General features: G+C 44.4%; 1 protein-coding gene and 25 non-coding genes across 29 annotated transcripts in view; all 26 read right to left on the reverse strand.

Moving 5' to 3' along the window:
* Positions 1-20,624, reverse strand: part of colq (collagen like tail subunit of asymmetric acetylcholinesterase) — a 41,165-nt gene that overhangs the window by 12,308 nt on the left and 8,233 nt on the right. For 3 of the 4 annotated variants that reach the window (XM_088998861.1, XM_088998863.1, XM_088998860.1), the window contains 10 exons: positions 5,983-6,027; positions 5,782-5,808; positions 5,039-5,110; positions 4,403-4,465; positions 4,302-4,328; positions 4,177-4,221; positions 2,986-3,021; positions 2,768-2,848; positions 1,440-1,536; positions 974-1,110 (listed from right to left, as the gene is read on the reverse strand). In XM_088998861.1, coding sequence (XP_088854987.1) covers positions 974-1,110; positions 1,440-1,536; positions 2,768-2,848; positions 2,986-3,021; positions 4,177-4,221; positions 4,302-4,328; positions 4,403-4,465; positions 5,039-5,110; positions 5,782-5,808; positions 5,983-6,027 — 630 coding nt within the window. The remainder of the gene's footprint in view (positions 1-973; positions 1,111-1,439; positions 1,537-2,767; positions 2,849-2,985; positions 3,022-4,176; positions 4,222-4,301; positions 4,329-4,402; positions 4,466-5,038; positions 5,111-5,781; positions 5,809-5,982; positions 6,028-20,624) is intronic. The other variant, XM_088998862.1, reaches the window with a different exon arrangement.
* Positions 7,889-7,961, reverse strand: trnak-cuu (transfer RNA lysine (anticodon CUU)). Its single transcript has one exon. It is a non-coding gene; the product is annotated as a tRNA-Lys (tRNA).
* trnak-cuu (transfer RNA lysine (anticodon CUU)) lies at positions 8,559-8,631 on the reverse strand. Its single transcript has one exon. It is a non-coding gene; the product is annotated as a tRNA-Lys (tRNA).
* Positions 9,745-9,817, reverse strand: trnak-cuu (transfer RNA lysine (anticodon CUU)). Its single transcript has one exon. It is a non-coding gene; the product is annotated as a tRNA-Lys (tRNA).
* trnak-cuu (transfer RNA lysine (anticodon CUU)) lies at positions 10,008-10,080 on the reverse strand. Its single transcript has one exon. It is a non-coding gene; the product is annotated as a tRNA-Lys (tRNA).
* trnak-cuu (transfer RNA lysine (anticodon CUU)) lies at positions 10,222-10,294 on the reverse strand. Its single transcript has one exon. It is a non-coding gene; the product is annotated as a tRNA-Lys (tRNA).
* On the reverse strand, positions 10,708-10,780 carry trnak-cuu (transfer RNA lysine (anticodon CUU)). Its single transcript has one exon. It is a non-coding gene; the product is annotated as a tRNA-Lys (tRNA).
* trnak-cuu (transfer RNA lysine (anticodon CUU)) lies at positions 10,922-10,995 on the reverse strand. The gene has a single exon. It is a non-coding gene; the product is annotated as a tRNA-Lys (tRNA).
* trnak-cuu (transfer RNA lysine (anticodon CUU)) lies at positions 11,150-11,222 on the reverse strand. The gene has a single exon. It is a non-coding gene; the product is annotated as a tRNA-Lys (tRNA).
* On the reverse strand, positions 11,592-11,664 carry trnak-cuu (transfer RNA lysine (anticodon CUU)). Its single transcript has one exon. It is a non-coding gene; the product is annotated as a tRNA-Lys (tRNA).
* On the reverse strand, positions 12,029-12,102 carry trnak-cuu (transfer RNA lysine (anticodon CUU)). Its single transcript has one exon. It is a non-coding gene; the product is annotated as a tRNA-Lys (tRNA).
* On the reverse strand, positions 12,257-12,329 carry trnak-cuu (transfer RNA lysine (anticodon CUU)). Its single transcript has one exon. It is a non-coding gene; the product is annotated as a tRNA-Lys (tRNA).
* Positions 12,966-13,038, reverse strand: trnak-cuu (transfer RNA lysine (anticodon CUU)). Its single transcript has one exon. It is a non-coding gene; the product is annotated as a tRNA-Lys (tRNA).
* On the reverse strand, positions 13,666-13,738 carry trnak-cuu (transfer RNA lysine (anticodon CUU)). Its single transcript has one exon. It is a non-coding gene; the product is annotated as a tRNA-Lys (tRNA).
* trnak-cuu (transfer RNA lysine (anticodon CUU)) lies at positions 13,895-13,967 on the reverse strand. The gene has a single exon. It is a non-coding gene; the product is annotated as a tRNA-Lys (tRNA).
* Positions 14,604-14,676, reverse strand: trnak-cuu (transfer RNA lysine (anticodon CUU)). Its single transcript has one exon. It is a non-coding gene; the product is annotated as a tRNA-Lys (tRNA).
* Positions 14,818-14,891, reverse strand: trnak-cuu (transfer RNA lysine (anticodon CUU)). Its single transcript has one exon. It is a non-coding gene; the product is annotated as a tRNA-Lys (tRNA).
* On the reverse strand, positions 15,046-15,118 carry trnak-cuu (transfer RNA lysine (anticodon CUU)). The gene has a single exon. It is a non-coding gene; the product is annotated as a tRNA-Lys (tRNA).
* On the reverse strand, positions 15,755-15,827 carry trnak-cuu (transfer RNA lysine (anticodon CUU)). The gene has a single exon. It is a non-coding gene; the product is annotated as a tRNA-Lys (tRNA).
* Positions 16,455-16,527, reverse strand: trnak-cuu (transfer RNA lysine (anticodon CUU)). The gene has a single exon. It is a non-coding gene; the product is annotated as a tRNA-Lys (tRNA).
* Positions 16,684-16,756, reverse strand: trnak-cuu (transfer RNA lysine (anticodon CUU)). Its single transcript has one exon. It is a non-coding gene; the product is annotated as a tRNA-Lys (tRNA).
* Positions 17,393-17,465, reverse strand: trnak-cuu (transfer RNA lysine (anticodon CUU)). Its single transcript has one exon. It is a non-coding gene; the product is annotated as a tRNA-Lys (tRNA).
* Positions 17,607-17,680, reverse strand: trnak-cuu (transfer RNA lysine (anticodon CUU)). The gene has a single exon. It is a non-coding gene; the product is annotated as a tRNA-Lys (tRNA).
* On the reverse strand, positions 17,835-17,907 carry trnak-cuu (transfer RNA lysine (anticodon CUU)). Its single transcript has one exon. It is a non-coding gene; the product is annotated as a tRNA-Lys (tRNA).
* Positions 19,152-19,224, reverse strand: trnak-cuu (transfer RNA lysine (anticodon CUU)). Its single transcript has one exon. It is a non-coding gene; the product is annotated as a tRNA-Lys (tRNA).
* On the reverse strand, positions 20,282-20,354 carry trnak-cuu (transfer RNA lysine (anticodon CUU)). The gene has a single exon. It is a non-coding gene; the product is annotated as a tRNA-Lys (tRNA).

Here is a 20,624-nt window from a genome sequence, read left to right on the forward strand (position 1 = left end):
CACACAATGAATTTTGGGTACTTTGTTTGGTCTGAAAACTTCGTGTTGATGGTGAAATAAGAAGGAAAACACATAAATAATGCGATGGTGAATCGTTGTGTGTTGCACCAAGACTACGATTTGATACTCGCTGACACAAATTCCCAGCAGACAAATCAGCCTATTTCCAATGGAGGTTGGGCGCCATATTGTGCATTTTCTGGGACGCTACATTGGTTTCATTGACGGCTCGAATTGATATGGGAGGACTTCTTTAATCGATTGCAAACATTTATGCTTTCCTCTTCAGAACTATTTGAATCATATTCATAACTGGATGAGTAACAAGAAAGCATCTTCTCTGGATCTGCAGCCATTGTTTTGATTCTAGAGCAAGGTAAGACGTCCTGGCGTGATGTCACGAACAAGGAGGCAGGACCTTCTGAAACTCGGCATCTCCGAGGTCATTTTGAAGTAGTTTTGGGACACCTTAACTAATTTTTATTGGTGTTTTGCATTTGACTAAAAATATCATCCTGCGTGTTTTGGGTATTTTAGATACTATAAAACGTTTGTCTGATGTCAGTTAGGAAACAAAAAAAATGGTGTTGTTGTCCTTTATGTCGCCATGGGTTTTCTCATCAGCTCATTCTGTGTTTTTGAGGACACCTCTCTTGCATTGTCAGGTGCCACAGCAACAGTGACATTGCGCTGGTCATGCGTGGATCACTGCATACTTTTCCACACAGAAATGTCTCACAGTGACATCAGCTGTGGAACCCCCATAACACCGCAAACCTGCCTTTTTTTAAATAGACTGGTTTGCAGACATGCAGTCTAACGTGCCTCTGTGTAGATTTAGACCACACGCCTAAAGCCACGTCGTGGAACTCCTCTCATTCAATTGATATCCAAGTCAATTAGCATGTCCATTCCCACTCCCGAAATGAAAACATCCCATTTCTCCAATGAAGAAGGAGTATTTACAACTCACCGCAGGCACTTTGACAGTTTGAGGCTTTCCTTTGGAGTGATAATTTTCTAATAGTGAACCACTGAGAGAGCTGCAGCTACACTGTCCAGGCTGCCCGGGGGCCCCGCGGGCACCTTTGTTTCCAACCATGTGAAGTCCTGAATATTGAGAAATACAGAAAATGATTATTTGTGAGTGACTTTGGTGAACAAACGCAGTGCGTATGACCAAGAAATGTAGCAGAAGACTCCCTGCCTCATGATGTCAGAAGGCAAGCATTTTGCCTCATCTCAGGGGATTAGATTTCCCCCACTAAATAAGACAAAACGCTTATGCCAGTCCTTGCTGCCTTCTGCTGACTGGGCGCTTGGCTGCACCCGCTGCCACAGCAGAAAGCATGGCAGCGTTAGTTGCAAGGCCGCCCCTGAGTGAGGATTGTGTCACTTTGCACTGACATGCAAAGAGCAGCTGAAGTCAAAGTCGGCACCTGTGACAGGAGGACCAGGAGGACCGGGAAGTCCAGGAGATCCCTGTGCACCGGCGGGTCCCCTTGGACCACCACTGCCTGTCTCTCCTTTCACTCCCTGCAACACAAGCCAAAAATACACAACATGCTTCACAGCGCTAACTTTCATACAAGTTTGCATATTCTATTCATTGATGCTGAAACATCAACAACACAATGGTAGCTACATTATGTAATCTTTTGAAGTAGAGTAAAGAACAAACTCAAGCTAGCCTTTGCCACATAAAACTCAATCTTTAAAGGACAACCGACGTCTCCGGACAAGTTGTTCATATAATAATTTGTAAAATGGCTTCAAATGACTTCTAGTGAGCGTATTTTACAAAGATTCCACCGCATATAGCTGTATTTTACGTTTTAAGACTCGCGCTGAATATTCAGGAAGTCTTGTTTTTGAGTTGGTGACGAGTCCGTACGTGACGTCACTAAAGGACAGCCCTTGACCGTAAAAAAGACGCATTGTAGCGGTCCTTCCATCACGTCAATGTATTTTGCTGTACATGTTTGGTCTGGGGACCTCGTGTTGCACCCAAAAGCCGCTAGAAGGCCGGAAGAGGGCGTCCAAGCGCCATATAAGGAATTTATCAGCCTGTGGAAACGGAGGTGGCCACAGGAGGTCGCCATTTTGTGCCTCTTTTTTTGGGTGAGAGATTTTCCCCCAACGTTGCCTACAAATGGCACAAATAAATTCTTTAATCGATTGCAAAGATGTATACTTTCCTCTTCAGAACTATTTGAATCATATTCATAACTGGATGTGTAACAAGAAAGCATATTCACCAAATCTGAAGCCATTGTTTGGATTCACAAGCAATGCAAGACGTCTTGGCGTGACGTCATGAACTGGGGGCGGGACTTTCTGAAAATGCCCAATTCGCAGCTAAATTTTTTGAAGATTTTGGACACTTTAAATCATTTTTATTGGTGTTTTGCATTTGACTAAAAATATCATACTGCGTGTTTTGGGTATTTTAGATGCTATAAAACGTTTTTCTGGTGTCAGTTAAAAAACAAAAAAGTGACGTCGGTTGTCCTTTAATGTTCCATACTATTGATGGACCAGCCAGGAGACATCTCATGTTGCACTAGCATTCGTGCTAAACGTGACTGTGTGATAATCCTACTGACACTATATTACTGCTGCTCTGACATTCAGGCATGACAGAACACCGACAGAACACCGACAACTGCGCAATGTATTTCATGCTTTTGAAAAAGAGATACCCCCCATCCCTCCCAAAAAAAAAAAAAAAAAAAAAAAAACCACCCCTCCGCTACAGGCACTTCACCTGTTTGCCTCGCTTGCCTGGTCGACCAGTGGGTCCTCTGGTTCCTGAAACTCCTGGTTCTCCTTTTGGGCCCATTTCACCCTGTCCAACAACAACAATTACACCGAAATTAACAACAGGAAAAACAATTAATTAATTACATAAATAAATAAATAAATAAATAAATAAATAAATAAATAAATAAATAAAAAGTGTTGTCTGAGAAAATTGCAGCTCACTTTCTGTCCCAGCATTCCAGGGAATCCAATTGCGCCCTGAAAACATAAGTGAGTACAATGTAAAACTATATCCATTAATTGTGTCAAAATACATCAAGATTTGCGTTAACAAATGAATAAATACATGATTGAATGAATGAATGAATGAATGAATGAATGAATGAATGCATAAATACATACATACATACATACATACATACATACAGACAGACAGACAGACAAATATACATGAATAAATACACGAATACATGAATGAATAAATGAGTGAATAAATAAAATTAATAATAATAAATACCAGTAAATAAAAAAAACTTAATTAATAAATAAATCACCAGATATATATATATATATATATATATATATATATATATATATATATATATATATATATATATATATATATATATATATATATATATATATGGATATTTATATAAACATGGGTGGATGTTTAAATAAACAAGAGTGGATGAACAAATAAATATATAAATAAATTGATAGATAGATAGATAGATAGATAGATAGATAGATAGATAGATAGATAGATAGATAGATAGATAGACAGACAGACAGACAGACAGACAGACAGACAGACAGACAGACAGATAGATAGATAGATAGATAGATAGATAGATAGATAGATAGATAGATAGATAGATAGATAGATAGATAGATAGATAGATAGATAGATAGATAGATAGATAGATAGATAGATAGATAGATAGATATAAGGTGCACCAGAGTATGAGGCGCACAACCAATGAATGGTATATTTTCACACGTTTTCTATATACAGTGTATAAGGCTCACCGGAGTATAAGGCGCACCATCAATGAATGACAAAAAAATTCCAAATACTATAATATATAAATATATAAAGGTTTTTTCAAATACAAGGCAAATGACATTTTAAGGAGCTACAGTAGAGGCTGGGGTGACGCACTACTTCTTCTACGTGGGCAAATGTAGTTGGTGGCAGCTGACTGGAGACCTGTTGTGGCACAACATTACTTCACATATACGGCGCATCTGCGTATGAGGCGAGGGTCATCTTTTCAAGAAAATCAAGGCTTTTGGGTGTGCCTTCTACACTGTAAAATACATCAAATATAAATAAATAAATAAATAAATAAATTGAACACACACACATAAATACATATATGACTGAATAAATCCCAATTATGTACCCACTTTGTCGCCTTTGGAGCCAGCCTCACCATGTTCCCCTGGTGAACCCTGATGAAGCGAGCATACCATATATGAGCCATTTTCAAAGCCTGCCACTGTTAGTCATCACAATGATGGGTTTAACACACCTTTTCACCCTTATATCCAGGTAAACCCTGAAATACAGAAAGGTATTCTTAAGTACATAAACCATGGTTGACATGTAATTGTTATTTTATGGAATGCCTACCCTGGGACCAATTGGTCCTCTCGAGCCGGGTAAACCCATTAAGCCGGTATCACCTTTCTCTCCCTGAGCAGATAAAAATAATAATAAAAAGAAAAGATATTGATTCAAATAATTAGAGTACAATAATTAAATAGTTTTTAATCATATAGGTAATTAATTTGGAGAAACAAAATGGGCTGCTGTCTTGGCTTTTTTTCTGGATTGTTGTCAGAATTATTCTAGTCAGTACGACATTGGCATGAAAACCGCAGTTCAGGACATTATCGGTTACCATACAATTTCATCTATCCATTTTCTATCACGCAAGTCATCATTAGAGTCCACCTTGGATGGGTCGCGAGCCGATCTCAAGGCATGCAAGTCAAATTTCCAATTGTAGCTATGTACGGACAATTTAAAGTTATAAGTGAACCGAACACGCATGTTTTTGGAAAGTGGGAAGAAGTCAAAGTATCAAGATTTGAACTCTGAAAGTCAGAACTATGAGGCAGATCTGCTCGACACTATCATTAATTTCCCCATAACAGAAAAATTACCGTCAACAAAATGCAGAACACTGCTTGCGAAACATATTGAATGTACTCCTGTACATCAAACATCAACATAAGAGTATCCAAATAAATCTGACTTACTCACTTTGGGCCCTCTCGGTCCTGGCCATCCAACTGGTCCCTGCTTTCCAGGGAGTCCAGGGGGACCAGTCCGACCCTGATGAGGGGGTGGACAAGATTTTTAAGAACCAAACACCTTATCAAGTCTGTTGTTCTTATAAATCGTTACATTGATGGGGATTAAAAAATAAATACTTCAAACTATACAATGAAATACAGGCCAAATAATCTCACTGCAAGAAAGTACTTGCTGCAAAGGCTATCAGTCTGCTTGCAACCCGTATTTATCTGACATGTGCAGGAGTACACGCAGAGGAAGACTGACTTTAACGAGCACTGTAACTTTGCCCTATTTAATTAAATGATTGCCTGTGTATAGAACAGGAGCTGATGCTTGTGGGAAATAAAATGATTTATGACCTGGCTATGAGCACTAAGCTAAATTGCACTGCAATGCTGCAAATGTTGCTCGCTCAGATCACCTACCAGTGAATCTCTCCCACAGCTTTCACACACAAACACTCACCAGCGCTCTACAGTTTGTGTCACATTATGGCAACGCACGCTGACTCAAATGCCTTTGAGAGGTCGTCTTCCGGGCATCTGGCCCTCCCGACATGAGCAGCGCATCTTTTGCAATCGGCAGTTCTATGTGTTCAGTATCCTGTCAAGGTTGCTCTTGATCACAGAAGAGCCACTCACATTGAATTTCATTCTTGCGCAAATCCATTTAGCGTAGAATAACTGGTGATTAATGGAGATGCTCACCTTTTGTCCAGGTCTTCCGATTTCTCCCTGACAACAGGATGTGAAGGAGGGACAAGGACAGACGCCGTTAATGCATTTCCAAACTACCATCTGTCAGCATCTTGGGCTGTAGGCCAAGACAAATTGAGCTCAAAAAAATAATGAGAATGTATTATCGTATATCTTGAATGGCGTGGATGTCAATGAGGAAAATCTCCTTACCTTTTCTCCCTTAGATCCTCTGATACCTGGTAATCCTGGTGGACCCTGCAAAAGATGAATTATAAAACACCGTCTTAAAAGGATCATGAGTAATGCTCATGAGTGGCATTTGCTCCAAGTCTAAACTGAAAACAGATATTGACCCAAAATAAGAATGACATAAGTGCCCATATATTTAGTTTAACATGTAGTTTTCTACATTTCAGGAGTGATTTTCAACGCACATTTGTTTTGGCAAAAATTTTACGACGGATGCCCTTCCTGACACAACCTTCTGTAGTTATCCGGGCTTGGGAGTGGCACAATAAGACACTGACTTGTGTCCCCTTGTGGCTACATTGTGCCACTGAAGACAATGACAGGAAACAGAGCTGGACATAGCAGAGCAGAAGATGTTGAGGTTTTCTTTGGGAGTGACCAGGTTGGATCGGATAAGGAATGAGTACATTAGAGGGACAACTCATATTAGAGGCTTTGGAGAGAAAGTCAGAGAGGCCGGACTGAGATGGTTTGGACATGTCCAGAGGAGAGAGAGTGACTATATCGGGAGAAGGATGCTGAGCCTTGAACTGACAGGCAGTAGACCGAGAGGAGAACCGAAGAGGAGGTGTACAGATGTGGTGAAAGAGGACATGAAGGTAGCTGGTGTGAGAGAAGAGGATGCACAAAACCGGGACAGATGGACGACACTGATTCGCTGTGGAAACCCCTGAAGGGAAAAGCCGAAAAGGAAAGGAAGATTGTCAACGTTAGTGTTCTGTTTGTCAACAGACACTGGTGGAGATAGTCCTGGCCGTCTCGCCGATCCAACAAAGTTTCATAAAGAGAACACACCCAACGTGGGGCTCGAACCCACAAACCGGAGATTAAGAGCATCCTGCTCTACCAACTGAGGTAGACAGGCTGTTGGCCTGAGTGCTAACACAGGTCGTCCACTGGTGCGTTTGTGTTCTGTCCAACAACAGCCAATGGTGGGGAGGGTCCAAGTCGTCTCGCTTATCCAACAAAGTTTTGTAAATAGTATGCAACGAATATGGGGTTCAAACCCACGAGCCTGAAATTAAGAGTCTCATGCTCTACTGACTGAGCTAGGTGCGCTACTTTCTGAAATTCCAGGAGTGATTGTCAACTATGGCGATTCTATAATGAGGGTGCTGAAATTTTGAGTGTGTTGGTGTTCTGTGCACATACAAATGTCTGTGGGAATGGTACTGGTCATCAATTTTATTCAACAAAGTTCCATAAAGAGTGTTCAACCAGGCTTGAATCTATGACGAAGAGTCTGAGACTCTCCTAAATGAGCTAGCCAGGCTATTTTCTGAAATTGCAGGAGTGATTGTCAACAATGACAATTTCTCGGTTCAGGTGCTGAAATTTTGAGTGTGATTGTGTTCTATCCACCAACAGACAGTGGTGGAGATTATCCTGGTCATCTCGCTTTTCCAAGAAAGTGTTGTAAAGAGTATGCACCCAAGATGGGGGTTGCCCAGGACCCTGAGATTAAGAGTCTCATGCTGTTACGACTGAGCTAGCTGAACTAAATTATACACTTCATGGAGTGATTGTCGACGATGGTGATTCATCGGTCCGAGTGTGTTGGTGTTCTGTACTCCAACAGATATTGGTGGAGATTATCCTGGCCGTCTCACTTTTCAAAAAAAGTTATGTGAAGAGTATGTGTCCAACGTGAGGCTCGAAACCATGACCCTAAAATTAAGAGTTGCATACTTTTCCAACAGAGCTAGCCGGGGTGTTTTCTGAAATTCCAGGAGTGATTGTCCACTGTGACGATTCCACGGGTGGGGTGCAGAAAGTTCGAGTGTGTTGGTGTTCTGTCCACCAACAGATATTGGTGGAGATTATCCTGGTCGTCTTACTTTTCCAAGAAAGTTTCATAAAGAGTATGCGCCCAACGTGGGGCTCGAACCCACGACCCTGAGATTAAGAGTCTCATGCTCTGCCGACTGAGCTAGCCGGGCTTTTTGTGAATTTCCAGGAGTGATTGTCAACGATGACGATTCCTCGGTTCCGGTGCTGAAAATCTGAGTGCGTTGGTGTTCTGTTAATCAACAGTGGTCCTGGTCATCTCGCTTGTCTAACAATGCTTTGTGAAGAGCACATGTCCAACGTGGGGCTTGAACCAACCACCCTGAGATTAAGAGTCTCATGCTCTTCCGACTGAGCTAGCCGGGGTGTTTTCTGATATTCCAGGAGTGATTGTCAACGATGGTGATTCCTCGGTCCGAGTGCAGAAGGTTTGAGTGTGTTGGTGTTCTGTCCAGCAACAGATATTGGTGGAGATTATCCTGGTCGTGTCACTTTAACAAGAAAGTTTTGTAAAGTGTATGCACCCAAAGTGGGGCTCAAACCCACTACAATGAGATTAAGTGTCTCATGCTCTACCTACTGAGCTAGCCGAGCTATGTTCTAGAATTCATGGAGTGATTGTCAACGATGGTGATTCCTCGGTCCGAGTGCAAAAGGTTTGAGTGTGTTGGTGTTCTGTCCAGCAACAGATATTGGTGGAGATTATCCTGGTCGTCTTACTTTTCCAAGAAAGTTTCATAAAGAGTATGCACCCAACGTGGGGCTCGAACCCACGACCCTGAGATTAAGAGTCTCATGCTCTGCCGACTGAGCTAGCCGGGCTGTTTTCTGACATTCCAGGAGTGATTGTCAACGATGACGATTCCACGGTTCGGGTGCAGAAAGTTTGAGTGTGTTGGTGTTTCGTCCACCAACAGATACTGGTGGAGATTATCCTGGTTTTCTCACTTTTCCAAGAAAGTTTTTTAAAGACCATGCGCCCAACATCCAAGAACGTTCTGTAAAGAGTATGAACCCAACGTGGGGCTCGAACCCACAATCCTGAGGTTAAGAGTCTCATTCTTTTCCGATTGAGCTAGCCGGGATGTTTTCTGAAATTCCAGGAGTGATTTTCAACTATGGCGATTCTATAATATGGGAGCAAAATTTTTGGAGTGTTTTGTGGTCACCAACATATATTGGTGGAGATTATCCTGGTCGTCTCACTTTTCCAAGAAAGTTTTGTAAAGAGTACATATCAAACGTGGGGCTCGAACCCAGGACCCTGAGATTAAGAGTCTCATGCTCTTCCGACTGAGCCTGCCGGGCTTTTTATGAATTTCCAGGAGTGATTGTCAACGATGACGATTCCTCGGTTCCGGTGCTGAAAATCTGAGTGCGTTGGTGTTCTGTCAACCAACAGTGGTCCTGGTCATCTCGCTTGTCTAACAAGGCTTTGTGAAGAGTACATGTCAAACGTGGGGCTCGAACCCTCCACTTTGAGTTTAAGAGTCTCATGCTTTTCCGACTGAGCTAGCCAGGCTGTTTTCTGAAATTCCAGGAGTGATTGTCAACGATGACGATTCCACGGTTCGGGTGCAGAAAGTTTGAGTGTGTTGGTGTTTTGTCCACCAACAGATACTGGTGGAGATTATCCTGGTTTTCTCACTTTTCCAAGAAAGTTTTTTAAAGACCATGCGCCCAACGTCCAAGAACGTTTTGTAAAAAGTATGCACACAACGTGGGGCTCGAACCCACAATGCTGAGGTTAAGAGTCTCATGCTTTTCCGATTGAGCTAGCCGGGCTGTTTTCTGAAATTCCAGGCGTGATTTTCAACTATGGCGATTCTATAATATGGGAGAAAATTTTTTGGAGTGTTTTGTGGTCACCAACAGATATTGGTGGAGATTATCCTGGTCGTCTTACTTTTCCAAGAAAGTTTCATAAAGAGTATGCGCCCAACGTGGGGCTCGAACCCACGACCCTGAGATTAAGAGTCTCATGCTCTGCCGACTGAGCTAGCCGGGCTGTTTTCTGACATTCCAGGAGATATTGTCAACGATGACGATTCCACGGTTCGGGTGCAGAAAGTTTGAGTGTGTTGGTGTTTTGTCCACCAACAGATACTGGTGGAGATTATCCTGGTTTTCTCACTTTTCCAAGAAAGTTTTTTAAAGACCATGCGCCCAACTTCCAAGAACGTTCTGTAAAGAGTATGAACCCAACGTGGGGCTCGAACCCACAATCCTGAGGTTAAGAGTCTCATGCTCTGCTGACTGAGCTAGCCGGGCTTCTTGTGAACTTCCAGGAGTGATTGTCAACGATGATGATTCCTCGGTTCCGGTGCTGAAAATCTGAGTGCATTGGTGTTCTGTTAATCAACATTGGGCCTGGTCATCTCACTTGTCTAACAATGCTTTGTGAAGAGCACATGTCCAACGTGGGGCTCTAACCCACCACCCTGAGATTAAGAGTCTCATGCTCTTCCGACTGAGCTAGCCGGGCTGTTTTCTGACATTCCAGGAGTGATTGTCAACGATGACGATTCCACGGTTCGGGTGCAGAAAGTTTGAGTGTGTTGGTGTTTCGTCCACCAACAGATACTGGTGGAGATTATCCTGGTTTTCTCACTTTTCCAAGAAAGTTTTTTAAAGACCATGCGCCCAACATCCAAGAACGTTCTGTAAAGAGTATGAACCCAACGTGGGGCTCGAACCCACAATCCTGAGGTTAAGAGTCTCATTCTTTTCCGATTGAGCTAGCCGGGCTGTTTTGTGAAATTCCAGGAGTGATTTTCAACTATGGCGATTCTATAATATGGGAGCAAAATTTTTGGAGTGTTTTGTGGTCATCAACATATATTGGTGGAGATTATCCTGGTCGTCTCACTTTTCCAAGAAAGTTTTGTAAAGAGTACATATCAAACGTGGGGCTCGAACCCACGACCCTGAGATTAAGAGTCTCATGCTCTTCCGACTGAGCTAGGTGGGCTTTTTGTGAATTTGCAGGAGTGATTGTCAACGATGACGATTCCTCGGTTCCGGTGCTGAAAATCTGAGTGCGTTGGTGTTCAGTCAATCAACAGTGGGCCTGGTCATCTCGCTTGTCTAACAAAGCTTTGTGAAGAGTACATGTCCAACGTGGGGCTCGAACCCACCACCCTGAGATTAAGAGTCGCATGCTCTTCCGACTGAGCTAGCCTGGGTGTTTTCTGAAATTCCAGTAGTGATTGTCAACGGTGACGATTCCACGGTTTGGGTGCAGAAAGTTCGAGTGTGTTGGTGTTCTGTCCACCAACAGATATTGGTGGAGATTATCCTGGTCGTCTTACTTTTCCAAGAAAGTTTCATAAAGAGAATGCGCCCAACGTGGGGCTCGAACCCACGACCCTGAGATTAAGAGTCTCATGCTCTGCCGACTGAGCTAGCCGGGCTTTTTGTGAATTTCCAGGAGTGTTTGTCAACGATGACGATTCCTCGGTTCCGGTGCTGAAAATCTGAGTGCGTTGGTGTTCTGTTAATCAACAGTGGTCCTGGTCATCTCGCTTGTCTAACAATGCTTTGTGAAGAGCACATGTCCAACATGGGGCTCGAACCCACCACCCTGATTTTAAGAGTCGCATGCTCTTCTGACTGAGCGAGCCGGGGTGTTTTCTGAAATTCCAGGAGTGTTTGTCAACGATGACGATTCCACGGTTCGGGTGCAGAAAGTTTGAGTGTGTTGGTGTTCTGTCCACCAACAGATATTGGTGGAGATTATCCTGGTCGTCTCACTTTTCCAAGAAAGTTTTGTAAAGAGTATGCGCCCAACGTGGGGCTCGAACCCACGACCCTGAGATTAAGAGTCTCATGCTCTTCCGACTGAGATAGCCGGGCTTTTTATGAATTTCCAGGAGTGATTGTCAACGATGACGATTCCTCGGTTCCGGTGCTGAAAATCTGAGTGTGTTGGTGCTCTGTCAATCAACAGTGGTGAGAATGGTCCTGGTCATCTCGCTTGTCTAACAAAGTTTTGTGAAGAGTACATGTCAAACGTGGGGCTCGAACCCTCCACTTTGAGTTTAAGAGTCTCATGCTCTTCCGACTGAGCTAGCTGGGCTTTTTGTGAAATTGCAGGAGTGATTGTCAACGATGACGATTCCTCGGTTCCGGTGCTGAAAATCTGAGTGCGTTGGTGTTCAGTCAATCAACAGTGGGCCTGGTCATCTCGCTTGTCTAACAAAGCTTTGTGAAGAGTACATGTCCAACGTGGGGCTCGAACCCACCACCCTGAGATTAAGAGTCGCATGCTCTTCCGACTGAGCTAGCCTGGGTGTTTTCTGAAATTCCAGTAGTGATTGTCAACGGTGACGATTCCACGGTTTGGGTGCAGAAAGTTCGAGTGTGTTGGTGTTCTGTCCACCAACAGATATTGGTGGAGATTATCCTGGTCGTCTTACTTTTCCAAGAAAGTTTCATAAAGAGTATGCGCCCAACGTGGGACTCGAACCCACGACCCTGAGATTAAGAGTCTCATGCTCTGCCGACTGAGCTAGCCGGGCTTTTTGTGAATTTCCAGGAGTGATTGTCAACGATGACGATTCCTCGGTTCCGGTGTTGAAAATCTGAGTGTGTTGGTGCTCTGCCAATCAACAGTGGTGAGAATGGTCCTGGTCATCTCGCTTGTCTAACAAAGTTTTGTGAAGAGTACATGTCAAACGTGGGGCTCGAACCCTCCACTTTGAGTTTAAGAGTCTCATGCTTTTCCGACTGAGCTAGCCAGGCTGTTTTCTGAAATTCCAGGTGTGATTGTCAACGATGACGATTCCACGGTTCGGGTGCAGAAAGTTTGAGTGTGTTGGTGTTTCGTCCACCAACAGATACTGGTGGAGATTATCCTGGTTTTCTCACTTTTCCAAGAAAGTTTTTTAAAGACCATGCGCCCAACTTCCAAGAACATTCTGTAAAGAGTATGAACCCAACGTGGGGCTCGGACCCACAATCCTGAGGTTAAGAGTCTCATGCTTTTCCGATTGAACTAGCCGGGCTGTTTTCTGAAATTCCAGGAGTGATTTTCAACTATGGCGATTCTATAATATGGGAGCAAAATTTTTGGAGTGTTTTGTGGTCACCAACATATTTTGGTGGATATTATCCTGGTCGTCTCACTTTTCCAAGAAAGTTTTGTAAAGTGTACATGTCAAACGTGGGGCTCGAACCCACAACCCTGACATTAAGAGTCTCATGCTCTTCCGACTGAGCTAGCCGGGCTTTTTGTGAATTTCCAGGAGTGATTGTCAACGATGACGATTCCTCGGTTCCGGTGCTGAAAATCTGAGTGCGTTGGTGTTCTGTCAATCAACAGTGGGCCTGGTCATCTCGCTTGTCTAACAAAGCTTTGTGAAGAGTACATGTCAAACGTGGGGCTCGAACCCTCCACTTTGAGTTTAAGAGTCTCATGCTTTTCCGACTGAGCTAGCCAGGCTGTTTTCTGAAATTCCAGGAGTGATTGTCAACGATGACGATTCCACGGTTCGGGTGCAGAAAGTTTGAGTGTGTTGGTATTTTGTCCACCAACAGATACTGGTGGAGATTATCCTGGTTTTCTCACTTTTCCAAGAAAGTTTTTTAAAGACCATGCGCCCAACGTCCAAGAACGTTTTGTAAAAAGTATGCACACAACGTGGGGCTCGAACCCACAATCCTGAGGTTAAGAGTCTCATGCTTTTCCGATTGAGCTAGCCGGGCTGTTTTCTGAAATTCCAGGAGTGATTTTCAACTATGGCGATTCTATAATATGGGAGAAAATTTTTTGGAGTGTTTTGTGGTCACCAACAGATATTGGTGGAGATTATCCTGGTCGTCTTACTTTTCCAAGAAAGTTTCATAAAGAGTATGCGCCCAACGTGGGGCTCGAACCCACGACCCTGAGATTAAGAGTCTCATGCTCTGCCGACTGAGCTAGCCGGGCTGTTTTCTGACATTCCAGGAGTGATTGTCAACGATGACGATTCCACGGTTCGGGTGCAGAAAGTTTGAGTGTGTTGGTGTTTTGTCCACCAACAGATATTGGTGGAGATTATCCTGGTCGTGTCACTTTTCCAAGAAAGTTTTTTTAAAGAGTATGCGCCCAACGTGGGGCTTGCACCCACGACCCTGAGATTAAGAGTCTCATGGTCTTCCAACTGAGCTAGCAGGGCTTTTTATGAATTTCCACGAGTGATTGTCAACGATGACGATTCCTCGGTTCCGGTGTTGAAAATCTGTGCGTGTTGGTGCTCTGTCAATCAACAGTGGTGAGAATGGTCCTGGTCATCTCGCTTGTCTAACAAAGTTTTGTGAAGAGTATATGTCAAATGTGGGGCTCGAACCCTCCACTTTGAGTTTAAGAGTCTCATGCTTTTCCGACTGAGCTAGCCAGGGTCTTTTCTGAAATTCCAGGTGTGATTGTCAACGATGACGATTCCACGGTTTGGGTGCAGAAAGTTTGAGTGTGTTGGTGTTTCGTCCACCAACAGATACTGGTGGAGATTATCCTGGTTTTCTCACTTTTCCAAGAAAGTTTTTTAAAGACCATGCGCCCAACTTCCAAGAACGTTCTGTAAAGAGTATGAACCCAACGTGGGGCTCGAACCCACAATCCTGAGGTTAAGAGTCTCATTCTTTTCCGATTGAGCTAGCCGGGCTGTTTTCTGAAATTCCAGGAGTGATTTTCAACTATGGCGATTCTATAATATGGGAGCAAAATTTTTGGAGTGTTTTGTGGTCACCAACATATATTGGTGGAGATTATCCTGGTCGTCTCACTTTTCCAAGAAAGTTTTGTAAAGAGTACATACCAAACGTGGGGCTCGAACCCACGACCCTGAGATTAAGAGTCTCATGCTCTTCCGACTGAGCTAGCTGGGCTTTTTGTGAATTTGCAGGAGTGATTGTCAACGATGACCATTCCTCGGTTCCGGTGCTGAAAATCTGAGTGCGTTGGTGTTCAGTCAATCAACAGTGGGCCTGGTCATCTCGCTTGTCTAACAAAGCTTTGTGAAGAGTACATGTCCAACGTGGGGCTCGAACCCACCACCCTGAGATTAAGAGTCGCATGCTCTTCCGACTGAGCTAGCCTGGGTGTTTTCTGAAATTCCAGTAGTGATTGTCAACGGTGACGATTCCACGGTTTGGGTGCAGAAAGTTCGAGTGTGTTGGTGTTCTGTCCACCAACAGATATTGGTGGAGATTATCCTGGTCGTCTTACTTTTCCAAGAAAGTTTCATAAAGAGTATGCGCCCAACGTGGGACTCGAACCCACGACCCTGAGATTAAGAGTCTCATGGTCTGCCGACTGAGCTAGCCGGGCTTTTTGTGAATTTCCAGGAGTGATTGTCAACGATGACGATTCCTCAGTTCTGGTGTTGAAAATCTGAGTGTGTTGGTGCTCTGTCAATCAACAGTGGTGAGAATGGTCCTGGTCATCTCGCTTGTCTAACAAAGTTTTGTGAAGAGTACATGTCAAACGTGGGGCTCGAACCCTCCACTTTGAGTTTAAGAGTCTCATGCTTTTCCGACTGAGCTAGCCAGGCTCTTTTCTGAAATTCCAGGTGTGATTGTCAACGATGACGATTCCACGGTTCGGGTGCAGAAAGTTTGAGTGTGTTGGTGTTTCGTCCACCAACAGATACTGGTGGAGATTATCCTGGTTTTCTCACTTTTCCAAGAAAGTTTTTTAAAGACCATGCGCCCAACTTCCAAGAACATTCTGTAAAGAGTATGAACCCAACGTGGGGCTCGGACCCACAATCCTGAGGTTAAGAGTCTCATGCTTTTCCGATTGAACTAGCCGGGCTGTTTTCTGAAATTCCAGGAGTGATTTTCAACTATGGCGATTCTATAATATGGGAGCAAAATTTTTGGAGTGTTTTGTGGTCACCAACATATTTTGGTGGAGATTATCCTGGTCGTCTCACTTTTCCAAGAAAGTTTTGTAAAGTGTACATGTCAAACGTGGGGCTCGAACCCACAACCCTGAGATTAAGAGTCTCATGCTCTTCCGACTGAGCTAGCCGGGCTTTTTGTGAATTTCCAGGAGTGATTGTCAACGATGACGATTCCTCGGTTCCGGTGCTGAAAATCTGAGTGCGTTGGTGTTCTGTCAATCAACAGTGGGCCTGGTCATCTCGCTTGTCTAACAAAGCTTTGTGAAGAGTACATGTCAAACGTGGGGCTCGAACCCTCCACTTTGAGTTTAAGAGTCTCATGCATTTCCGACTGAGCTAGCCAGGCTGTTTTCTGAAATTCCAGGAGTGATTGTCAACGATGACGATTCCACGGTTCGGGTGCAGAAAGTTTGAGTGTGTTGGTGTTTTGTCCACCAACAGATACTGGTGGAGATTATCCTGGTTTTCTCACTTTTCCAAGAAAGTTTTTTAAAGACCATGCGCCCAACGTCCAAGAACGTTTTGTAAAAAGTATGCACACAACGTGGGGCTCGAACCCACAATCCTGAGGTTAAGAGTCTCATGCTTTTCCGATTGAGCTAGCCGGGCTGTTTTCTGAAATTCCAGGAGTGATTTTCAACTATGGCGATTCTATAATATGGGAGAAAAATTTTTGGAGTGTTTTGTGGTCACCAACAGATATTGGTGGAGATTATCCTGGTCGTCTTACTTTTCCAAGAAAGTTTCATAAAGAGTATGCGCCCAACGTGGGGCTCGAACCCACGACCCTGAGATTAAGAGTCTCATGCTCTGCCGACTGAGCTAGCCGGGCTGTTTTCTGACATTCCAGGAGTGATTGTCAACGATGACGATTCCACGGTTCGGGTGCAGAAAGTTTGAGTGTGTTGGTGTTTTGTCCACCAACAGATATTGGTGGAGATTATCCTGGTCGTGTCACTTTTCCAAGAAAGTTTTTTTAAAGAGTATGCGCCCAACGTGGGGCTTGCACCCACGACCCTGAGATTAAGAGTCTCATGGTCTTCCAACTGAGCTAGCAGGGCTTTTTATGAATTTCCACGAGTGATTGTCAACGATGACGATTCCTCGGTTCCGGTGTTGAAAATCTGTGTGTGTTGGTGCTCTGTCAATCAACAGTGGTGAGAATGGTCCTGGTCATCTCGCTTGTCTAACAAAGTTTTGTGAAGAGTATATGTCAAATGTGGGGCTCGAACCCTCCACTTTGAGTTTAAGAGTCTCATGCTTTTCCGACTGAGCTAGCCAGGCTCTTTTCTGAAATTCCAGGTGTGATTGTCAACGATGACGATTCCACGGTTTGGGTGCAGAAAGTTTGAGTGTGTTGGTGTTTCGTCCACCAACAGATACTGGTGGAGATTATCCTGGTTTTCTCACTTTTCCAAGAAAGTTTTTTAAAGACCATGCGCCCAACTTCCAAGAACGTTCTGTAAAGAGTATGAACCCAACGTGGGGCTCGAACCCACAATCCTGAGGTTAAGAGTCTCATTCTTTTCCGATTGAGCTAGCCGGGCTGTTTTCTGAAATTCCAGGAGTGATTTTCAACTATGGCGATTCTATAATATGGGAGCAAAATTTTTGGAGTGTTTTGTGGTCACCAACATATATTGGTGGAGATTATCCTGGTCGTCTCACTTTTCCAAGAAAGTTTTGTAAAGAGTACATATCAAACGTGGGGCTCGAACCCACGACCCTGAGATTAAGAGTCTCATGCTCTTCCGACTGAGCTAGCTGGGCTTTTTGTGAATTTGCAGGAGTGATTGTCAACGATGACGATTCCTCGGTTCCGGTGCTGAAAATCTGAGTGCGTTGGTGTTCAGTCAATCAACAGTGGGCCTGGTCATCTCGCTTGTCTAACAAAGCTTTGTGAAGAGTACATGTCCAACGTGGGGCTCGAACCCACCACCCTGAGATTAAGAGTCGCATGCTCTTCCGACTGAGCTAGCCTGGGTGTTTTCTGAAATTCCAGTAGTGATTGTCAACGGTGACGATTCCACGGTTTGGGTGCAGAAAGTTCGAGTGTGTTGGTGTTCTGTCCACCAACAGATATTGGTGGAGATTATCCTGGTCGTCTTACTTTTCCAAGAAAGTTTCATAAAGAGTATGCGCCCAACGTGGGACTCGAACCCACGACCCTGAGATTAAGAGTCTCATGCTCTGCCGACTGAGCTAGCCGGGCTTTTGCTGAATTTCCAGGAGTGATTGTCAACGATGACGATTCCTCGGTTCCGGTGTTGAAAATCTGAGTGTGTTGGTGCTCTGTCAATCAACAGTGGTGAGAATGGTCCTGGTCATCTCGCTTGTCTAACAAAGTTCTGTGAAGAGTACATGTCAAACGTGGGGCTCGAACCCTCCACTTTGAGTTTAAGAGTCTCATGCTTTTCCGACTGAGCTAGCCAGGCTCTTTTCTGAAATTCCAGGTGTGATTGTCAACGATGACGATTCCACGGTTCGGGTGCAGAAAGTTTGAGTGTGTTGGTGTTTCGTCCACCAACAGATACTGGTGGATCGTTGTACTAAATTCATCCTGTCTACTTGATAACTAATGTTAAGCAGATTCCTTACTTACAGACAGTGTATTGTCGGTGTTCAAATACCTGACATGTTTCGGCGACTACTTCCGCCTTCGTCAGAGTGTCACGGATGTTGCTGTGACGCGCCATTTTCAGCTGGTGTTGCTATGAGGGCGTGACCTACCTGTCAGAACTGACAGGCAAGCCACGCCCCCGAAAAGAGAGAACCACATCATGGACTGGGAGAAGGCCAGAGTCATCCGCACCGAAGACAACAAACATCAGCGCTGGATCAGGGAGGCCATTGAAATCCGAAAGCGAGGACCAAGGACCATCAACAGGGATGAGGGAGCTTACATGCTCTCTACTACCTGGAGCAGCATCCTGGAGGGACGAGCGGACAGCGGGGGGCGTGGCTTGCCTGTCAGTTCTGACAGGTAGGTCACGCCCTCATAGCAACACCAGCTGAAAATGGCGCGTCACAGCAACATCCGTGACACTCTGACGAAGGCGGAAGTAGTCGCCGAAACATGTCAGGTATTTGAACACCGACAATACACTGTCTGTAAGTAAGGAATCTGCTTAACATTAGATACTGGTGGAGATTATCCTGGTTTTCTCACTTTTCCAAGAAAGTTTTTTAAAGACCATGCGCCCAACTTCCAAGAACATTCTGTAAAGAGTATGAACCCAACGTGGGGCTCGGACCCACAATCCTGAGGTTAAGAGTCTCATGCTTTTCCGATTGAACTAGCCGGGCTGTTTTCTGAAATTCCAGGAGTGATTTTCAACTATGGCGATTCTATAATATGGGAGCAAAATTTTTGGAGTGTTTTGTGGTCACCAACATATTTTGGTGGAGATTATCCTGGTCGTCTCACTTTTACAAGAAAGTTTTGTAAAGTGTACATGTCAAACGTGGGGCTCGAACCCACAACCCTGAGATTAAGAGTCTCATGCTCTTCCGACTGAGCTAGCCGGGCTTTTTGTGAATTTCCAGGAGTGATTGTCAACGATGACGATTCCTCGGTTCCGGTGCTGAAAATCTGAGTGCGTTGGTGTTCTGTCAATCAACAGTGGGCCTGGTCATCTCGCTTGTCTAACAAAGCTTTGTGAAGAGTACATGTCCAACGTGGGGCTCGAACCTACCACCCTGAGATTAAGAGTCGCATGCTCTTCCGACTGAGCTAGGCGGGGTGTTTTCTGAAATTCCAGGAGTGATTGTCCATGGTGACGATTCCACGGGTGGGGTGCAGAAACTTCGAGTGTGTTGGTGTTCTGTCCACCAACAGATATTGGTGGAGATTATCCTGGTCGTCTTACTTTTCCAAGAAAGTTTACGGTTCCGGTGCTGAAAGTCTGAGTGCGTTGGTGTTCTGTCAATCAACAGATACTGGTGGAGATTATCCTGGTTTTCTCTACTTGATCTAAGAAAGTTTTACTTAAAGACCATGTATTGCCCAACTTCCAATACGTGACATGTAAAGGCGACTACTTCCGCCTTCGTCAACGTGGGGCTCAAACCCGCCATTTTCAGCTGAGGTTAAGAGTCTCATGCCTTTCCGAACTGAGCTAGCCACGCCCCCGAAAAGAGAGAACCACATCATGGACTGGGAGAAGGCCAGGAGTCATCCGCACCGAAGACAACAAACATCAGCGCTGGATCAGGGTCACCATTGAAATCCGAAAGCGTGGACCAAGGACCATCAACAGGGATGAGGGAGCTTACATGCTCTCTACTACCTGGAGCAGTTTCATGGAGGGTATGCGGACAACGTGGGGCGTGGAACCCACTGTCAGTTCTGACAGGTAAGACGTCTCATGCTCTGCCGACTGAAAATAGCCGGGCTTCTTCCGTGAACTTCCAGGCGGAATTGTCAACGAAACGATGTCAGGTATTCGGGTGCAGAAAGTTTGAGTGTGTAAGTGTTTCGTCCACCAACAGATACTGGTGGAGATTATCCTGGTTTTCTCACTTTTCCAAGAAAGTTTTTTAAAGACCATGCGCCCAACTTCCAAGAACATTCTGTAAAGAGTATGAACCCAACGTGGGGCTCGAACCCACAATCCTGAGGTTAAGAGTCTCATGCTTTTCCGATTGAGCTAGCCGGGCTGTTTTCTGAAATTCCAGGAGTGATTTTCAACTATGGCGATTCTATAATATGGGAGCAAAATTTTTGGAGTGTTTTGTGGTCACCAACATATACTGGTGGAGATTATCCTGGTCGTCTCACTTTTCCAAGAAAGTTTTGTAAAGACCATGTACATATCAAACGTGGGGCTCGAACCCACCACCCTGATTTTAAGAGTCTCATGCTCTTCCGACTGAGCTAGCCGGGCTTTTTGTGAATTTCCAGGAGTGATTGTCAACGATGACGATTCC

The sequence above is a fragment of the Hippocampus bargibanti genome, linkage group LG06, assembly GCF_051943395.1.
Source record: "Hippocampus bargibanti isolate YZ-2025 linkage group LG06, ASM5194339v1, whole genome shotgun sequence".
Lineage (NCBI taxonomy): Eukaryota > Metazoa > Chordata > Actinopteri > Syngnathiformes > Syngnathidae > Hippocampus > Hippocampus bargibanti.